Genomic DNA, 15,869 nt, shown 5'->3' with positions numbered 1-15,869 from the left:
AAACTTCTCCCTGAAGTCCCCACTCTTGGACTCATCATCTCTTATTCTCCCCCGAGTCCCCCGGCCCTCCCATGTAAGTCTCATTTCTCCCTGAAATTCCCTTCTCTCTCTCTCTCTTCCTGCCGGCCTGCGCGGTTCTAACCTTAGCATCACGGTGATGCCATCACCTACGCCTATTGAGCCTCGCGCAGCGCAAACGACGCATGGAGGGAGAGCAGTTGGCAAGCAACCAGGGGGGCACAGGGGGAGAGCGCGGAGAGGTGGAGCATGGCAGGACCCTCGTATGTCTGTACCTGAGGCGACCGGAGCGAAGTCGCTCTGAGCCTCTGACCTGACGTTAGCGGCGACTAGAAAAGAGAGAAGAGAAACAGAGCAGAGGGCAGGCGCCACTGGTGCGGATAGTCTGAGAGAAGAACTACATTTCCCAGCGACGCCCCGCCGTCTAGAACCGGAAGAAGGACGTCGCTGCCTTAAAGGATTCTGGGAAAGCGGCCTTTCCTTTCCGGTAAGGGCGCCATCAGGTAAAGGCTAGTCTGGTTTGTTGCTTGGTGGGTTGTGGTATCTGTTGAATATCGGGTAGAGAACATTGCCATCCAGTGATGGAGGACCTGGATTGTGGATGGGCACGACTCCCCCCATTCGAGGATAAAGCCCTACTGGTGGTGGTGCCTCTTTGGCCATTGTTGCTGGTTTGCCGGCTCTGGGGAGGGAGGCTGGGTGGTGAACGGAGCTCGGCCATGGCCTGCTAATAAAACTGTGCGCTGTATAATGAAGGAGAGCTCCCGATTCACTGTGACAGTTCGCTTAAGTCTTTCTCACCCTGCCTTATTATTAGCTGGACCTGGGTTTCACCCTGTGTGCGCCATACTGTAGTTATGATGCACGAGTGTGGTGACGTTTGAATCGGAGGTAAATTGAGTCACTTCAGCTGAGCAAAATATGTTTTTTTTTTCCCCTATAAGCAACTGGAATGTTTGGGGATCAGCTGATGCTTTAATGTTTATATGGTTTGATAATGAGGAAACTTCTCGGTATGTAGTATAAAAGCGAGGGGGTGCATTTGCTATTTGGCTTAAATGTTCAGTTTTGTTATAGGCGTTTATTGTATTTCCTGTGACTCGTACATTCCAAACTTTGCACTTTCTTGTCGGTGAGTTTCTTGGTGGACATCAACGCGATCACAGAAAGTTGCACTGCTTGGTTTTGGAGCTTAAGCCGTATAGGTTTGTAATAAAGTTACAAACGATGAGGTTAAATTGAAAACAGAAGCCGGCATGGCATAAAAAAAAACTGAAGCCGATTAGGCTTATCTCCTTTTCCCTCTTCGTGCAGCCGTCATCCCCGTTCACTCGAAACAAAGCAAAGTAAACCGTACGAGTACCTCTATCCACACTGTCGTTCTTTGTTGGTAGCATTTTTACTTGGTTTCACTTATATTCAAATATGCAGGCTTGTGCAGCATACGGAAGTATTGGTTTCGTGGGTTAGAGTAGTAATTGGCTTTAAATTGTAAGTTGTTGTGTCATTCAAGTGTACAGTGCTGCAAACGTCTAGCAGCGATATAGAAATGATTAGTAGTAGTCATTTAGATGGGGGCTGGTTTAGGGGCTCCCTGTATTCATGCAGAAATGTTTTCACCTAGGGCCACCAAAAGAGACATGAGAATCAAAATAAGATTTACTATTTGTAAGTACAATTTTTTTAACGTTAATTAGGTTGAAACCTGGGAGTATTTAACATATTTTCTTTTTTTTTTTTTTTTTTCATGTGCCTAAATCAAAAGAAAAAGATGGCATGTGGGAACTTGCTCTTTTTGTTTTATGAAATGCCATAGTATATTATAAAAATGCTACTATTTCACACATATGTATTGAATAATGAAGGAAGGGCTTCCATCATGCAGAAGTTCTGTCCAGGGTCAGAATCTGTTGGCTCAGCCTGCTTGCTATGTAAATATTCTATTACTGTTTCATTATTGCTACTAAGTATTACATGTGAAGGGCATTTGCTTTAAACTTTATTTTGTTTATCCAGTCCTTACATGTACATGGTTTGCTTTTTAAACCCAAAGGTGAATTCTGTGGGTGGTTGAACAATTAGGTATAAACTGTGCTGTTTCAGACTTGTTTTGGACTGCTTTTGGCCCTACTGATCTGTACATCTGTCTAGAATTTTGGAAGATGGAAATGAGAAAATAAAAATTAAGTTTTGGATGTGCTCTGTAGAAGTTGTTTACATTTGTAACGTGTATGTATGTGGATGCCTGTTCTAGTGTGTGCATCTCATAATGTTTGAATAACCGTCTTACTGCTATGATTACTGAACATGCGGCATTATTAAAGGACAAATGACCAGTTGGGTATATGTGCTAATTTCAACTTTGTTAAATGTTTCAGACTTATCTATCTACTTGCTCCCATGATGTAACTGGATTCTATTATTCTGTTTCACTGTATTTTCAAATGTAAGCCACATTGAACCTGAGTTTACTTGGGATAATTTGGTATATTAATGTAAAATCCTTTATCTGCCACCTTTTAAGACATTACCTATCCAGCTGGATGGTGATGGCACAAGGAAAGCAAGTTTGGTCCAGTGAAGAATAAATCAAAATAACTTGTTTCCTTAGCTGGGCTCTAGTATTACCATATTGAAAATGCGACCCTACCATGCTTCTCTGGTAGTGGGGTTGGGGGGGCTCAACACACAAGGGTAAGGGAGCTATGTACCTGGGAGCACTTTATGAAGTCCTTTCTTGAAAGGATTATATAATCTTTGGATGCATGACTAGGAGCAAAAACATACAGCCCCAAAACAACAATGAGCTCCTTTTATTATCAATCAGATAGAAGAGTTAAGAGTTTCAGTTTTGGCACTCTTAAGTCATCACAAGAACAAAATATAAGAAAACCAGTGCACTGCTTTAGGGGCTTATAGCCCATTTAATTATGTTTAAACAAAAGATCTGAATGCAACAAAATATTAATTTTTATTTTGACTTATAAAACCACTTGTCCCTGAAACATGCTCAAAACGGAATCCATTTGTGTATCTAGAATGTAAACTTCTACAAAACAGATGTGATTCCATCTTTATAACACTAAGCTTCTCAAGGCAGATTACAACAGTGAAGATGAATCTGTGTCCTCACTGAAATTTTGCCATCTGTATTGTATAGAACAGTGTAGAAAAATAAGCACAAAATAGAGTTTATAACTGCTGTTTCTACCAGCTACAGTAATTTTTAAGCTGTTTTACTTAATTTTTATTTCATGATATTTATATCTACACTAGTAAAACATGCTCGTTTCTTGCGCAAATGAAACGGGCGCTAGCACGGTTTCCTTCCGAACCTGCCCCCCTCCCTACTCACCCCTTTGGCGTACTGAAGGCACTGACCGCCATTGTTGCGGACCTCGGCACGCCACCTTCCATCTGCTGATTCGTTGGTTGTGAAGCCACTGACGCCATTGCTCCACCCTCGACGTCATCACGTTTGACGCGAGGGCGGGGCCCCAGCACAGTGTTTTCGGTGGCTTCACCACCACAAAGGCTTCGAACCGGAAGGAAGTGCCCGGAGGACCTGACAGTGACGTCAGTGTCCTCAGAACGTTGAGGGTGAGTTTTATTATATAGGATATGGGAAGCTTTCAAATATATTAAAAAGCTGTCAAGTTAAAAAAAAACTTTTGTCCTCCTTTTAAGACACTGCCTAACCAGCTGGAACAGCTTTTGATTTTTTTACAGATGGACCTCAGATAGGCAATTCATTATTTTGCTTTTGTTTAGCGTTTGCTATTGTTTTGGATGGGCAAAAGTGGTGGCAATCTCTGCCTACTGCCAGCAAGCTCCGCCTACTGGCCTCAGCCCATATAATGGGCTAGACTTGCTCATACTATCTTCTGTTCTCAATCTAACCTCCTTGGTTACAAAGCTAGAGCTGAGCCCTCATCAGGCCACATCTTTAACCCTTTGTATCTCCCGTGTTTTGCAAAGGTTCGTGTGAGCTGAGTTTATTCTGCCATCTAGCTCTCTCTTTGACTGAATTCTAACAAAGGGGGTCATGCAGAAAGCTACCAGAAAGCTGCAGCTCATAGTTAACGAGCAGGCTAGGTACTTATAGGGCTCATTTTCAAAAGAGGACGCCCATCTTTCGACAGAAATTGGAAGATGGGCGTCCTTCTCACAGGGTCGTCCAAATCAGTATAATCGAAAGCCGATTTTGGAAGTTCCCAACTGCTTTCCGTCGCGGGAATGGCCAAAGTTCAAGGAGGCGTAGCGAAGGCGGGACATGGGCGTGCCTAACACTTGGACATGCTCAACCCATAATCGAAAGAAATAAGGACGTCCCTGATGAACACTTGGACAACTTTACCTGGTTGTATTTTTCTTATGACCAAGGCACAAAAAGGAGCTCGAAAAGACCAGATGACCACCGGAGGGAATTGGGGATGACCTCCCGTTACTCCCCCAGTGGTCACTAACCCCCTCCCACCATCAAAAAAGCATGTTTCAAAATATGTCGTGCCAGCCTCAGATGTCGTACTCGGGTCCATGACAGCAGTATGCAGGTCCCTGGAGCAGTTTTAGTGGGTGCAGAGCACTTCAGGCAGGCCCAGGCCCATCCCACCTCCACCTGTTACGTTTGTGGAGGAAACAGCGAGCCCTCCAAAACCTGCCACAAATCCACTGTACCCACATCTAGGTGCCCCCCTTCACCCGTAAGGGATATGGTAGTGGGGTTGGGGGGGGCTCAACACACAAGGGTAAGGGAGCTATGTACCTGGGAGCACTTATGAAGTCCACTGCAGTGCCCTCTAGGGTGCCTGGTTGGTGTCCTGGCATGTCAGGGGGACCAGTGCACTACAAAAGCTGGCTCCTCCCACAACCAAATGGCTTGTATTTGGTCGTTTCTGAGATGGACGTCCATGGTTTCGATTATCGCTGAAAATCAGAAACTACCAAATCTACGGACGACCAAATTTAAGGATTTGGATGTCCCTGATGGTATTTTCGAAACGAAAGATGGACGTCCATCTTGTTTCGAAAATACGGGTTTCCCCACCCCTATATCGGGACGTCCATATCAAAACATGGACGTCCCTTTCGAAAATGCCCCTCCACGTGCTGCACAGTGCAGAAAGGGATTTAGGGATAAAATTAACTCGCTCAGTAGACGATGGTGCATAACACTTTAAAATGCATGGTAAACAGACTTAGCTAATCCACAACAATGCAACAACAAAAACAAAAAAATCAACTTGTAGCCTGTATGCAAATGTCTGCAGTGCAAGAAATTTACCTCTGGGTCTGAGGCAAAATAGGGTTAGGGGGAGGCCACACCCTGTCCTCGGTAGATTTCTATATTGTTCCCTGGTAGTCTAATACCCCCTCCTCAACCCCGATACAATTCAAACTATTCCTTCCCACCCACCTCAATATACCAAAAAGTCCTAGTGGTCTAGTACAGTGGGGGAAAAGACCACAGAAGACTGTAGCTCACTATGTATAAAAGTGATCACAGGAAGAGTAGTGTAGCCAGTAGGGCTCTTCCAAAAACAGGAGGATGATTGGAAGGGAAAATACTTTATTCTTGAAAGGATCTGACATGGCACAGTTTGGTCAGGTCCTTTTGAAGAATAAAGTATTTTACCCTCCAGTCATCTTGTTTTTTGAAGAGCCTTGCTGGCTACACTACTAATCCTGTAAGCGCTTGTACGGTTTATAGCTTTTCATTTGTTATACTGCTAGGCTGGAAAACCTAATTTCACAGCTGTTTACATTCCAATAAAAACACAAAACCAAATAAAAAAACCTCCAATAAAGAGAGGACAGAACCACACGTGCACAAGAAAAGAGCGGTATATAAATGGGGGGGCAATGAAATGGATCACCAGGCCCAATGCCCCCCCCCCCCCCCCCCCCAGTGTCTCCTAGAAGGGCTACATCAAATGCCACACAAAAAAGTGCCTTTGACAGCCCCTCTCTCTCTGTCCTTCCATCCCTACAGCTTTGCCCCCAACATTACACGTCCCTGGCCACGCTCTTTCCCCCCAACCCGCCTTGTCCCCAGTTTAGAAAACAATCCCTGGTGTCTAGCGACACCCCAACACTTCTCCCAAGACCCCAGGTTTGTACTTCAAAAGAGGCAGGAGCAATGCCCATGCATTCTTGCCACTGTCTTCAAAAATGGCGATATCTGGCTCTCATGGTACATCCCAGTTACTCCCCCCCCCCCCCCCTTTCCTGTCAGTGCCTGAGTTAATTACTTCTTAGACACTGACAGTTACATTTCACAGTGAGCTGCAGATTACTGCCTTGCATGTAGCATACTAGTGGATTGGCCGCTGTCGTGGACAGGATGCTGGGCTCGAAGGACCCTTGGTCTTTTCCCAGTGTGGCATTACTTATGTACTTAGTGGAATATTTTTTTGAGTTGGAGCGCAGAAAGAGTGCAGTGCGCTGGCTCTACCTCTTCCTGCATGGGCCCCAAAGTCCTTTGAGCTGTTCTTTATGTAAACTGGATGTCTGGGGGGTTTTTTTTTCCTTGTGATTAATTCTAGATCGGGGATAAGCTGAATGTGGCCCACCATTGAATTTTATGCAGCCTGTGAGACCATGGGAAGTAGACACAGAAAATTACATTAACCAGAGTTTGTGATTTTTAAATACTGTGTTTCAGTACTCTAAGCTACTGGTTTGTTACCATTGTTTTTAGTTACACAGGGCTCCATAGATCTGTGATAAGTAAAAATGTATTTCTGGTTCTGACATTTACATAATGTTGCAGCCCGCCAGAGATAGTGCTGACATTCTTGATTTCTTTCTTGAATTTGTAGGTCAAGATGGGTGCATACAAATACATGCAAGAACTATGGAGGAAGAAGCAGTCAGATGTGATGCGTTTCCTGTTGCGAGTCCGATGCTGGCAGTATCGCCAGTTATCTTCCCTCCACCGGGCACCCCGTCCCACTAGGCCAGACAAGGCTCGAAGGCTGGGGTATAAGGCTAAACAAGGTTGGTAATAAACCACTTTCTTTATCACCTGTTGAATGAAAAGATTTTAAAGTATTTGTATGAAATGTCAAAAGGCTTGGTCTACTTTACCAGTATACACATGGTAAAAGTATTTACTGTTAAAGAACTTAAACTCTGCTCCTTCAGGGCTATAGCAGGACTACAGTAGATCTGCAGTAAATCTTCCATTTAACCATGTTTGAATACATTTGGTCTCGAGATCCAGTTAACATGTTTTGATCTTGAAAGCTGCACAACAAAGTGGTTGCTGCTGGGTCAGTGTAATGGGAAGTGACTTGCTCTGGTGGAATGCAGAAATTTGTACGGTCAGCAATTCAGTAGATTTAGGTAGTTATGTGGCTACAGTCTTTCTCGGTTGTTACACTGCGGGTGAAAATGACAGGTGCAGCTGAAGTGTCAAGTGTGTGTGTATATATATGTATATGTGTATATATATATATATATATATATATATATTAATTGAAAAGTAACATCTCCACCTCCATGATTCAACAGATATCAGCACTATGGGTTCATTTGTTCTTTGAAATCTTTTCCTTCAACTTAGTTGATGAGAAGCTATTTTGCTGTTTGTGACATGGAAGCATGCAGTGAACACTAAGGAGTTCATTTTATTGAAATTCACTGCCACATACAGGTTGTTTATGGTGATATACAGTACTCAGTCAAGTCATCGCTGGGCCAAAAAATGTAAAGATTGTAGACCATGAAAGGCTGACGTGTGTGATAGAAGCAAAGTGGATGATCTGTGATGGCAACAGATGACTCGCATGACAAACTCATAATGGACAATTGGAGGTCATGCAAAGTTTTCAGGGCTGCAGTGTAAGAACAATTGAGAGGAGTTTGGAAGCACAAGGAGGAAATTTTGTTGCAACATGACCCCAGGCCTCACACAGCACAAAACATAGAGAAAGTTTCCAAGATGGGTTTTAGTCTTACCCCTTCAACAGTAAAGCTGCGCCATTTGATTTTTTTTTTCATCCTTTTTTCAAAATTGAAGGAATACCTTGTTTGACATGAAGAGGTGGAGAGGATGAGCAATTTGTTGAAGAGACAAGATTTGCAGGTTTTTGTGACTGCTTTCAAAATTATGTCCTTTGTTGGCAGAAATGTGTGGCAAGAAGTGGTGACTCTGTACAAACATGTAATAAGAGCAAATTTGAAACATTTTTTTTATTCATTACAATATCTTCATTTAAACAAAAGTTATGAAGGTGGAGGCACTACTTTTCATTTAATCTCGAGGGAGTCTATAGGATACCGCCACTTTCCCTTAAACATACTTCCTCATAATCATAAGCCAAGGACATTGTCACATTCAAGGATTTTGTTTTGAGTTTGCCTTCTTTCCTGTGAATAAAACACCTTGCCAAACACCTTCAATAAATATTTTCCTTTACTTGCAAACACTGTGTGGTCTGCCTTACTTGGGCTCCGGGACTTCCCTCCATAAAATAGAAAATTCTTTGTAAGCGTGCACACCTTTTTGTCTTAAAAAAAAAAAAAGTTGTCTAGTTATTGTCACAAGCTTTTGTACACAGAGATGTTGTTTATTATACTCCTTCCCATTTTATTTTGTTCCTATTATATCCCTTCCTATTTTAGTCCAGTCATTTAAGCAGGGCTGTGGAGTCAGTATACCAAGCTTTCGACTCTGACTCCTCTGTTTTCCTACTGTCCTCCAGCTGTGATGCCACTGATGTTAGGCTTTAAAGTTTTTTTGTCCTGGATCTAAAGTACTGGTAAGGCAGATTGCTAGTGCTTTCAGATGAACCTTTCTGCTTTACATCTATTCCAACTATTTGCTTTGTATGGATTTGAACCCCTATCTTGAATCGGCAACTAACACATTTGAAGGACAGACTGTATCACAGTGCTGCTTATTTACGTGGTATAGTTTAATATTATAGCCATGATAACACCTAGTGACCAGATTTATGGTCCATGACTGTAGGACTCCAAAAGATGTTCCGTTACATAGCCCTTGGCTGTGGATTATCATTTAAATACTGGGCCATGGAGTCGAAAGCAATTTTGAGTGGAGTTAGTACAAATTGTAACTATATTTACCAGTACTTTAGATCTGGGACAAAGCTACAACATTATTTTGAAGCTGGAGTTGGTATGTTTTTTACCAACTCGGATGCCATACAAAATTGCTTCTGATGCCACAGCCAAGGGCTATGTACCAGAACACCTTTTTGAATTCTACAGGTAAATGAGGACCAGTTATTAAGTAATCACAAGATAGGCAGACAGGCCATGAAACTAGAACCAGGTTAAAACGAATAAGAGGCCATGGATGGGGGGGAGGGGTAGAATTGGGGGTTTAATAATTTTGGAAAAAGTAGATGACTTGTCATATTTTTGCGCTGTTTATTGTACTTTAGTGGTTACAAATGTGTCAAAACAAGGTAATTTTTTCCTTTAACACAAATTAAACTGTGAAATTTTGCTGGTTCAGGAAGTTTACATAGCTGGGTTTAAACAAGTTGTCCATAAGAAAATTGGGAAAGCCATTGCTTATCCACAGGAGTGAGCAACAAAGAATGAATCTGTTCTTTCGGATCTTGCTGGTATTTCTCAGAGAGGATGGTGGGCTTCTGGTTTGAGCAGATATGCCTTTTGTGAGCTGTATGTAAGCATCCAGTTTAATAATCGTGCCTTTACTATACTTTTTAACTCCATGTGCAGGCTATGTTATCTACCGTATTCGAGTTCGCCGAGGTGGTCGCAAACGCCCTGTCCCTAAGGGAGCTACTTACGGTAAACCCGTCCACCATGGTGTCAACCAAATCAAATTTGCACGCAGCCTGCAGTCAGTTGCTGAGGTAAGACTGATAAGGGGATTTTAATTTCAAGCAATCATTAATGTGAAGCACAATGTAGCTCTGAAGATTAATCCTGAGGTGCAGCACTACTGGAAATCTGGTTTCTTTGGCGGAGTAATTAAGGGATATTAAATATCTTATTCTTTAGTCACTGTATAAACACCCGTATTGATCGTGATGGGTTGGAGACCTGCTGAAGTTAGCCATTGACATAGTTTTCCTTTCCTTAGCATGCTGCATGGGTTGGATATAGGCTATCCCAGGGGCATGTGGGAAAGTTTGGGGAGGAGAGCGGGTTAATATACAAGTTACTGTCTTCTCCACCCCACCACCATCAAAAGCTAATGACGTATAAATATTTACAACCTCGGCTGTAATTCTGACTGGCAGTGAATTGGGTTAGGTGCTGGGGATATGGCATCATCCAGCAGAAGAGTTCCTGGTGTGCTACCCTATAGTTATGGAGAAACTAACTTAGTATGGTTTACTTCTTATACATTTATAAGAGAAGGTCAAACATTCTAGCTCCTGGTGGAAACATATACAGCAATACTGTAGAAATTCCACAGCATTTTCTACAGTACAGGGAGTTGGAGCTCTGGCTGCACTGTAACAGCCATTTTCATTTTGCACAGAAGTGCTTAGCAAGTACATGCTAGACTTATGTACAGTGCTCTAAAAACAATTAATAGGACTGCAAAGTTTCCAGTTTAAATTTGTTTGCTGAAGATAATTGTTTGGGACAAAAAAATTCTTATTGTTAATAGTACAAACTAGTAGTTATTTTTTAAACATAACTAGAACCCAGGATTGCATTTCAATCAAAATAGTGGTTGAATAACTGTACACCCTTATTGCAGGCAATAGGATATTTTATCATGTTGGAATCGGGCAGTAGTGGTGTCAAGTGAGGGTTACTTATAATCAAGTGCATTCTCCAGCTAGAGGCACGTTTGTGTAGCTAACGTTTCCTACTGTCGGGGTTAATTATATTAACTTCGGGAGCATGCTATTTTTAATATAATGCCCCATATATAACTAATGGGTTTCTTGGTATGTAAGCCACCTAGAACCCATAGCTGGGATTTGTGCAGTGAATAAGTCTACTATAAGATTGGGATTCTGAACGTTTTCTGTCACCTCTCAACAACTTTTGTGCATTGGGATCTCACAATGCTATTAAATAAGCCCGGAGGGCTAGCTTAATCCTACTGCAGCATGCTCCTGTACATAACATCCCTTCACAGCCCTCTGCTTGGGAGTCACCAGTGTGTGGCCAACTCACCCTGCTTACCTATGGAGAAAGTCTGTTTGTTAGCAAGGTCAGTTATCTGTAATGGGTGTTCTTTGTGGACAGTAGGAAATATAATTAACCCCTCCCCGCCCCCCCTACCAAAAAAAAAAAATTTGTAATGTATAAGAACTACATCAGGATAACAAGAATTATATATTTAAAAAAATCAGGGAGATACAAGAGCATTTTAAGACAGTTTTCAATTCCTTTTGAAATTGTGCATAGTTTGGTTCTACTCTAATATACATAGGAAGTTCATTCCATATAAAGATTGCCCGGAAAGAGAACATGGAATCGTATTGTTTAAAACGTATTTTAATAGTTAGGTACCTTTAATAAAAATGTATCATGTACCTGAAATGAGAGAAAAAAATGACTGAGACAGGAGTTGAATCCGATGAACTTGTATATAATATAACTGAGAAATGGTACAAGCAATTTGAAAACAATGTGTGCTTTTAAAGGAAGCCAATGAAGCCTAGGAAGATAATCATAAATACTGTCATTTCTGCAAAAAATTAGTTGAGCCGCCAAGTGTTAGCACAGATTGGAACCAGCATCAATATATCACTGGCATGAGGAAATAGTTATTTACCATCAGTAAGTAAAATTGTTCCCAAAGAGCCCATAAACAAATTGAATAACATTTGACGAAAGGGGGAGCCCTGGGGCACTCCGCAGGTTGAATGCCAGCTTTGAGGAAATTTTACCATTTTTCCAGAAAAACTTTTTGCTTAATAGAAATTAAACTAATCTAGGACAGGGACAACCATCCCAGTCTCACTCAATTTGTTCAGTAGTAGGTCAAAGGCAGCCGATATTTTATTATTTATTTGGATTATGTCATACTGAAGTAGAATGTCGACACAATATGTAATAAAACATTTTAATTGACAGTGTAGGTTATAAACAAAGATGGAACATATAGGGGGGGGGGGTATGTTTACTAAGGTGTGTTAGTGTTTCTAACGTGCCCTTAAATTTAAGGCACATTAAATGCCAACGCGCCTATACATTTGCGTGTTAGCGTTTATCGCACGTAAACCATTTACATGCGTTAAAAATGCTAACATGCCCATAGCGCACATTAGTAAACATAGGCGATAGATATGTAAGAGAGTAAAGGGAGTTAGAAAATATGTTGAGCCCTGAATTGCAAATATATAAATATGAGAATTTCTTTTTAAACCATACAACTGCCTACTTATTATTATTTTTTTTTTTTTACAGAACTGAGTATATTTTGATTTAACGTATTTGTGGGATTATATTTGTGGGTTTTTTTTTTTGAGCTACTTGGGATTTGTTGTGGACATGTTTGTTTTTTTGATGGGCTATATGGGTTTTGGCTATTTTTGCGCCGGTTTTTTTGGTGAACAATTTTTTGTCTCCATTCTAGGGTGTTTTTTGTTGGCTTTTTTTGTGGAGCTAGATGATTTATTGAGGCCAGTGATGATAAGCCTTCCCCAAAGGGGTTCCCCGCTAACTTGTTTGGTCAGACCAATGCTCTTGGAGCTTTGGTGTGTTATTTAAATTTTGAGAGTCTTCTCCCCCCCCCCCCCCCCCCCGCCCCAGTCTGGATTAGTTATTTTGTTAGCAAACTGCATGTTCTTTTTTTTTATATATATATATATATATATATATATATATGTATGTATTTAACTGCATGTTCTTTTTAAGGTTGATCTCATAAAATGCATTCCTATCCAGTGAGGTTAGGGTTAAGAATTCTGTAAATGACCTGACCGTCACTGATGCATTCAACTTATTGGAAGACTAAGACGCAGTGGGCAAAAGTTCAAATGGATATGGTGACGATACCATAAAAGACTAGACTACTCTGTGTCTAAGGGAGGGTGAGGTTTGAGAAAATCACAGAAGCAGATTAGAAGTAGACAAGGGCATGGGGAAGCCACTGCTTGCCCTGGGATTGGTATCATGGAATGTTGCTACTATTAGTTTCTGCCAGGGACTTGTGACCTGGATTGGCCCCTGTTGGAAACAAGATACTGGGCTGCGTGGACCATTGGTCTGACCCAGTTTGGCAATTCTTATGTTCTTACGTTAGCCAATGGGTTGAGAACCAGGAAAGCCAGGGTTCAAATCTCTCTTCTGGCACTCATTGAGACATTAGGAGATGGTGACTTGTCCAAGGTCACAACTACCCCACTTAAGGCAGAACGGACATCTTGTACCTGAAAACTTATCACTGCTGGACAGTGCTGTGTGTAAATGCAAAGTTCCCATGGGATGGGACATGAGCTGAGCTGCCCAGTGGGAGGCCTAGGACTTTTTACAAGAGGTTGGAAAGCTGTGAGCAAGTAGGATTGAAATATTTATCTAAATTGCAGGGAGCAGTGTAGTATTAGGCTGCCATATTAGCAGTTGTTAAGGATGACAGCGTTCTTTCTTAACAGTTAAGCATGTTTTGTGCTTTTCAACTCTATTTGGCCATGTGTACAATTATTTGCTGTACTTCTGGAATATTTCTTTACAAATTTCTGAATTGTTGGAAAGTTTTTTATGAATGTGTTAGGATGCATTTTGTTTTAAACACTGCCTGTGTTATGCACTTTTTTCCTCAGGAGCGTGCTGGCCGGCACTGTGGGGGTTTGAGAGTACTGAGCTCATATTGGGTGGGTGAAGATTCCACGTACAAGTTCTTTGAGGTTGTTCTTATTGACCCATTCCACAAGGCCATCAGGCGCAACCCTGACACCCAGTGGATCACAAAGCCAGTCCACAAACACAGAGAGATGCGTGGACTGACATCAGCTGGCAAGAAGAGCCGTGGGCTTGGCAAGGGCCACAAATTCCATCTCACCATTGGTGGTTCACGGCGTGCAGCCTGGAGAAGACGCAATACTTTGCAACTCCACCGTTATCGCTAAATCTGATTCTGATTGTAAATTTCATTTTACTAATAAAAGTCTGGAGATTTTCAGTCTGCTAACACATTTTTTTAGTTGCATTTATTAAACATCTCAGTTGCTTGCTTGATGATGATCTAGCCTAGAATTTTACAGCATGTAGAAATCCAGGCTTTTCAGTCCCTAGCTATCCATCTTCCCCCCCCCCCCCCCCCCCAACCAAAAAAAAAATACATAGGAGGTAGTATTCTGCTTTTACTAGCTGAAACCATCATAGTATTTTGTTCATGCAATGTACTGTGTTTTAGTTTTGTATCTTGTATTTGTGCATCTCCTTTCTTTACCACATCTTCTGGCCTTGTTCTAGAACTAACTGAAGAATTGGGTGTCTTGTCCATACCTATGCACTACTTGGCAAAAGTTATTGTTCCTGGCTTAGCTGTAGGTTCCCACAGGAAACAAGCTTAATATTTGCAAAATTCTTTGGGGCTGTCTGCTTGCTGTTGTGATAATGCAGCTGTATTCAGAGTTTGAATTGGGCCCTTTATGAACAAGATTATACCAGAGCAGTAAACCTACACATGTTCCTGTGAACATTAAATCCTGACATGGCAATTTGTTTCTTATGAATAAGCTTTTAGAGTATTGAGGAAGAAGGAATGGTAACACATGCTTTTTTTCAGAAAGAAACTGTCGTGGAGAGTGTTTCTCTTTAAAATAGTGCATGCCTTGAGATGGTAGTATAATTATATACAAACTTATAGTAATTATCAACCTTAGCTTCTACATGCTGTTTTATCCTCTGTAAAATGCAGAGTGTAATCTAGGTAGTTAGAACTTTCTGCATACCTTCCAATGCTTTCCATGAAGCAGAGCAAGGTGCATTCTCTCCAATTTGTTCACATAAGCTGCCAGGGAAATCCGTGCAGCCATGGTCTCATTCCCTTCTCACACTTCTGCTTCCTTTACAGATTTGTCACTCGTGTCAATAAACCTATTGGAATAACAATTGCCAAAATAGTTGGGGGTGGGGGGGGAATACAAAGTACAATAATTGTAAATAAATATGTGTGTACATACAAAATGATATGGTCCTTTTACTGGTAAATGGGCTTAGCATGTCCTAACACTGGACTTTGCCACGTGCTAAATCCATTTCTAGTACAGCTATAAATTTGACCTTTTTCTATTATCTTTTTCTGGCAGTGCACTGTTAAGATTGGTGTGTGGCCACTGAAAAAAAAATTTGACATAGTTAAGTCTGCATTATTCGGTATGGTAAGAATAATTGATGTCGGCATGCTAGCTGAATAGCATTTCCATGCCTATTCTCTGCCCCTTCCAAAAAAATACTGTGCAGTTAGCGTTGCTATTTATGTGTGCTAACACAAAACTCTTTACTCTGTCCTGTGTTGAGCCATTTTTCCTACATTGAGTGCATATTAGTGCTTAATGCAGGTTAGTCAAAGGGACCCAGTAAGGTTCTTGTGCTAGTCTGTTATATTAACATTTTCAATGTAGTAACAAGACAAAAACGTTTTGCAGGCTGCTGTTTTTGTGAGAAGTCTTTCATTGTCTTTCTTGAGATGTTTATATTGTATGGCAGAAAGTTCTGTTTCTCTACGTTTGCATTGTATCCAGATCCTGGCTTCTTGGCGTTTCTGGTTCAGCTTTTGTCTTCATAGTTCTGTTGCTAAGCTGTGGTAACTTATTCTGTATTTGGGGGGGGGGGGGGGGGGGGGGGGTCTGTGTTTTGCATGTTTAACTGAGCTGATGTTCTGTTAGCCAAATTTTCTGTTTAGAGATTTGTAGTGGTCTAGCTTATTCTTTTCC

The 15,869-nt window shown here is 41.4% G+C and overlaps 2 protein-coding genes across 2 annotated transcripts in view; one reads left to right on the top strand and one right to left on the bottom strand.

Moving 5' to 3' along the window:
- Positions 1-392, bottom strand: part of NKIRAS1 (NFKB inhibitor interacting Ras like 1) — a 69,899-nt gene extending 69,507 nt beyond the window's left edge. Inside the window, exon 1 of the mRNA XM_030206734.1 lies at positions 294-392. The gene's annotated coding sequence lies outside the window, so the exon portion shown is untranslated. The remainder of the gene's footprint in view (positions 1-293) is intronic.
- A 74-nt stretch (positions 393-466) lies between these two features.
- On the top strand, positions 467-14,123 carry RPL15 (ribosomal protein L15). Its single transcript, XM_030206726.1, has 4 exons — positions 467-521; positions 6,840-7,017; positions 9,736-9,872; positions 13,752-14,123. Exons 2-4 carry the CDS (start codon positions 6,846-6,848, stop codon positions 14,055-14,057), a joined length of 615 nt encoding a protein of 204 aa, XP_030062586.1. The 5' UTR covers positions 467-521; positions 6,840-6,845; the 3' UTR covers positions 14,058-14,123.
- The last annotated feature ends 1,746 nt before the right edge of the window (positions 14,124-15,869 follow it).

Source organism: Microcaecilia unicolor, chromosome 1, assembly GCF_901765095.1.
Source record: "Microcaecilia unicolor chromosome 1, aMicUni1.1, whole genome shotgun sequence".
Lineage (NCBI taxonomy): Eukaryota > Metazoa > Chordata > Amphibia > Gymnophiona > Siphonopidae > Microcaecilia > Microcaecilia unicolor.
The sequence above is the reverse complement of the archived record's forward strand: the minus strand, read 5'-3'. Positions and strand labels throughout refer to the sequence as shown.

What these genes read in the sequence shown, in the direction of transcription:
- RPL15 (XM_030206726.1), top strand. Translation starts at nt 6,846, where the DNA reads ATGGGTGCATACAAATACATGCAAGAACTATGGAGGAAGAAGCAGTCA. An exon ending in GGGGTATAAGGCTAAACAAG is followed by an intron (nt 7,018 to 9,735) that starts GTTGGTAATAAA and finishes CTCCATGTGCAG; the next exon opens with GCTATGTTATCTACCGTATT. An exon ending in GCCTGCAGTCAGTTGCTGAG is followed by an intron (nt 9,873 to 13,751) that starts GTAAGACTGATA and finishes TTTTTTCCTCAG; the next exon opens with GAGCGTGCTGGCCGGCACTG.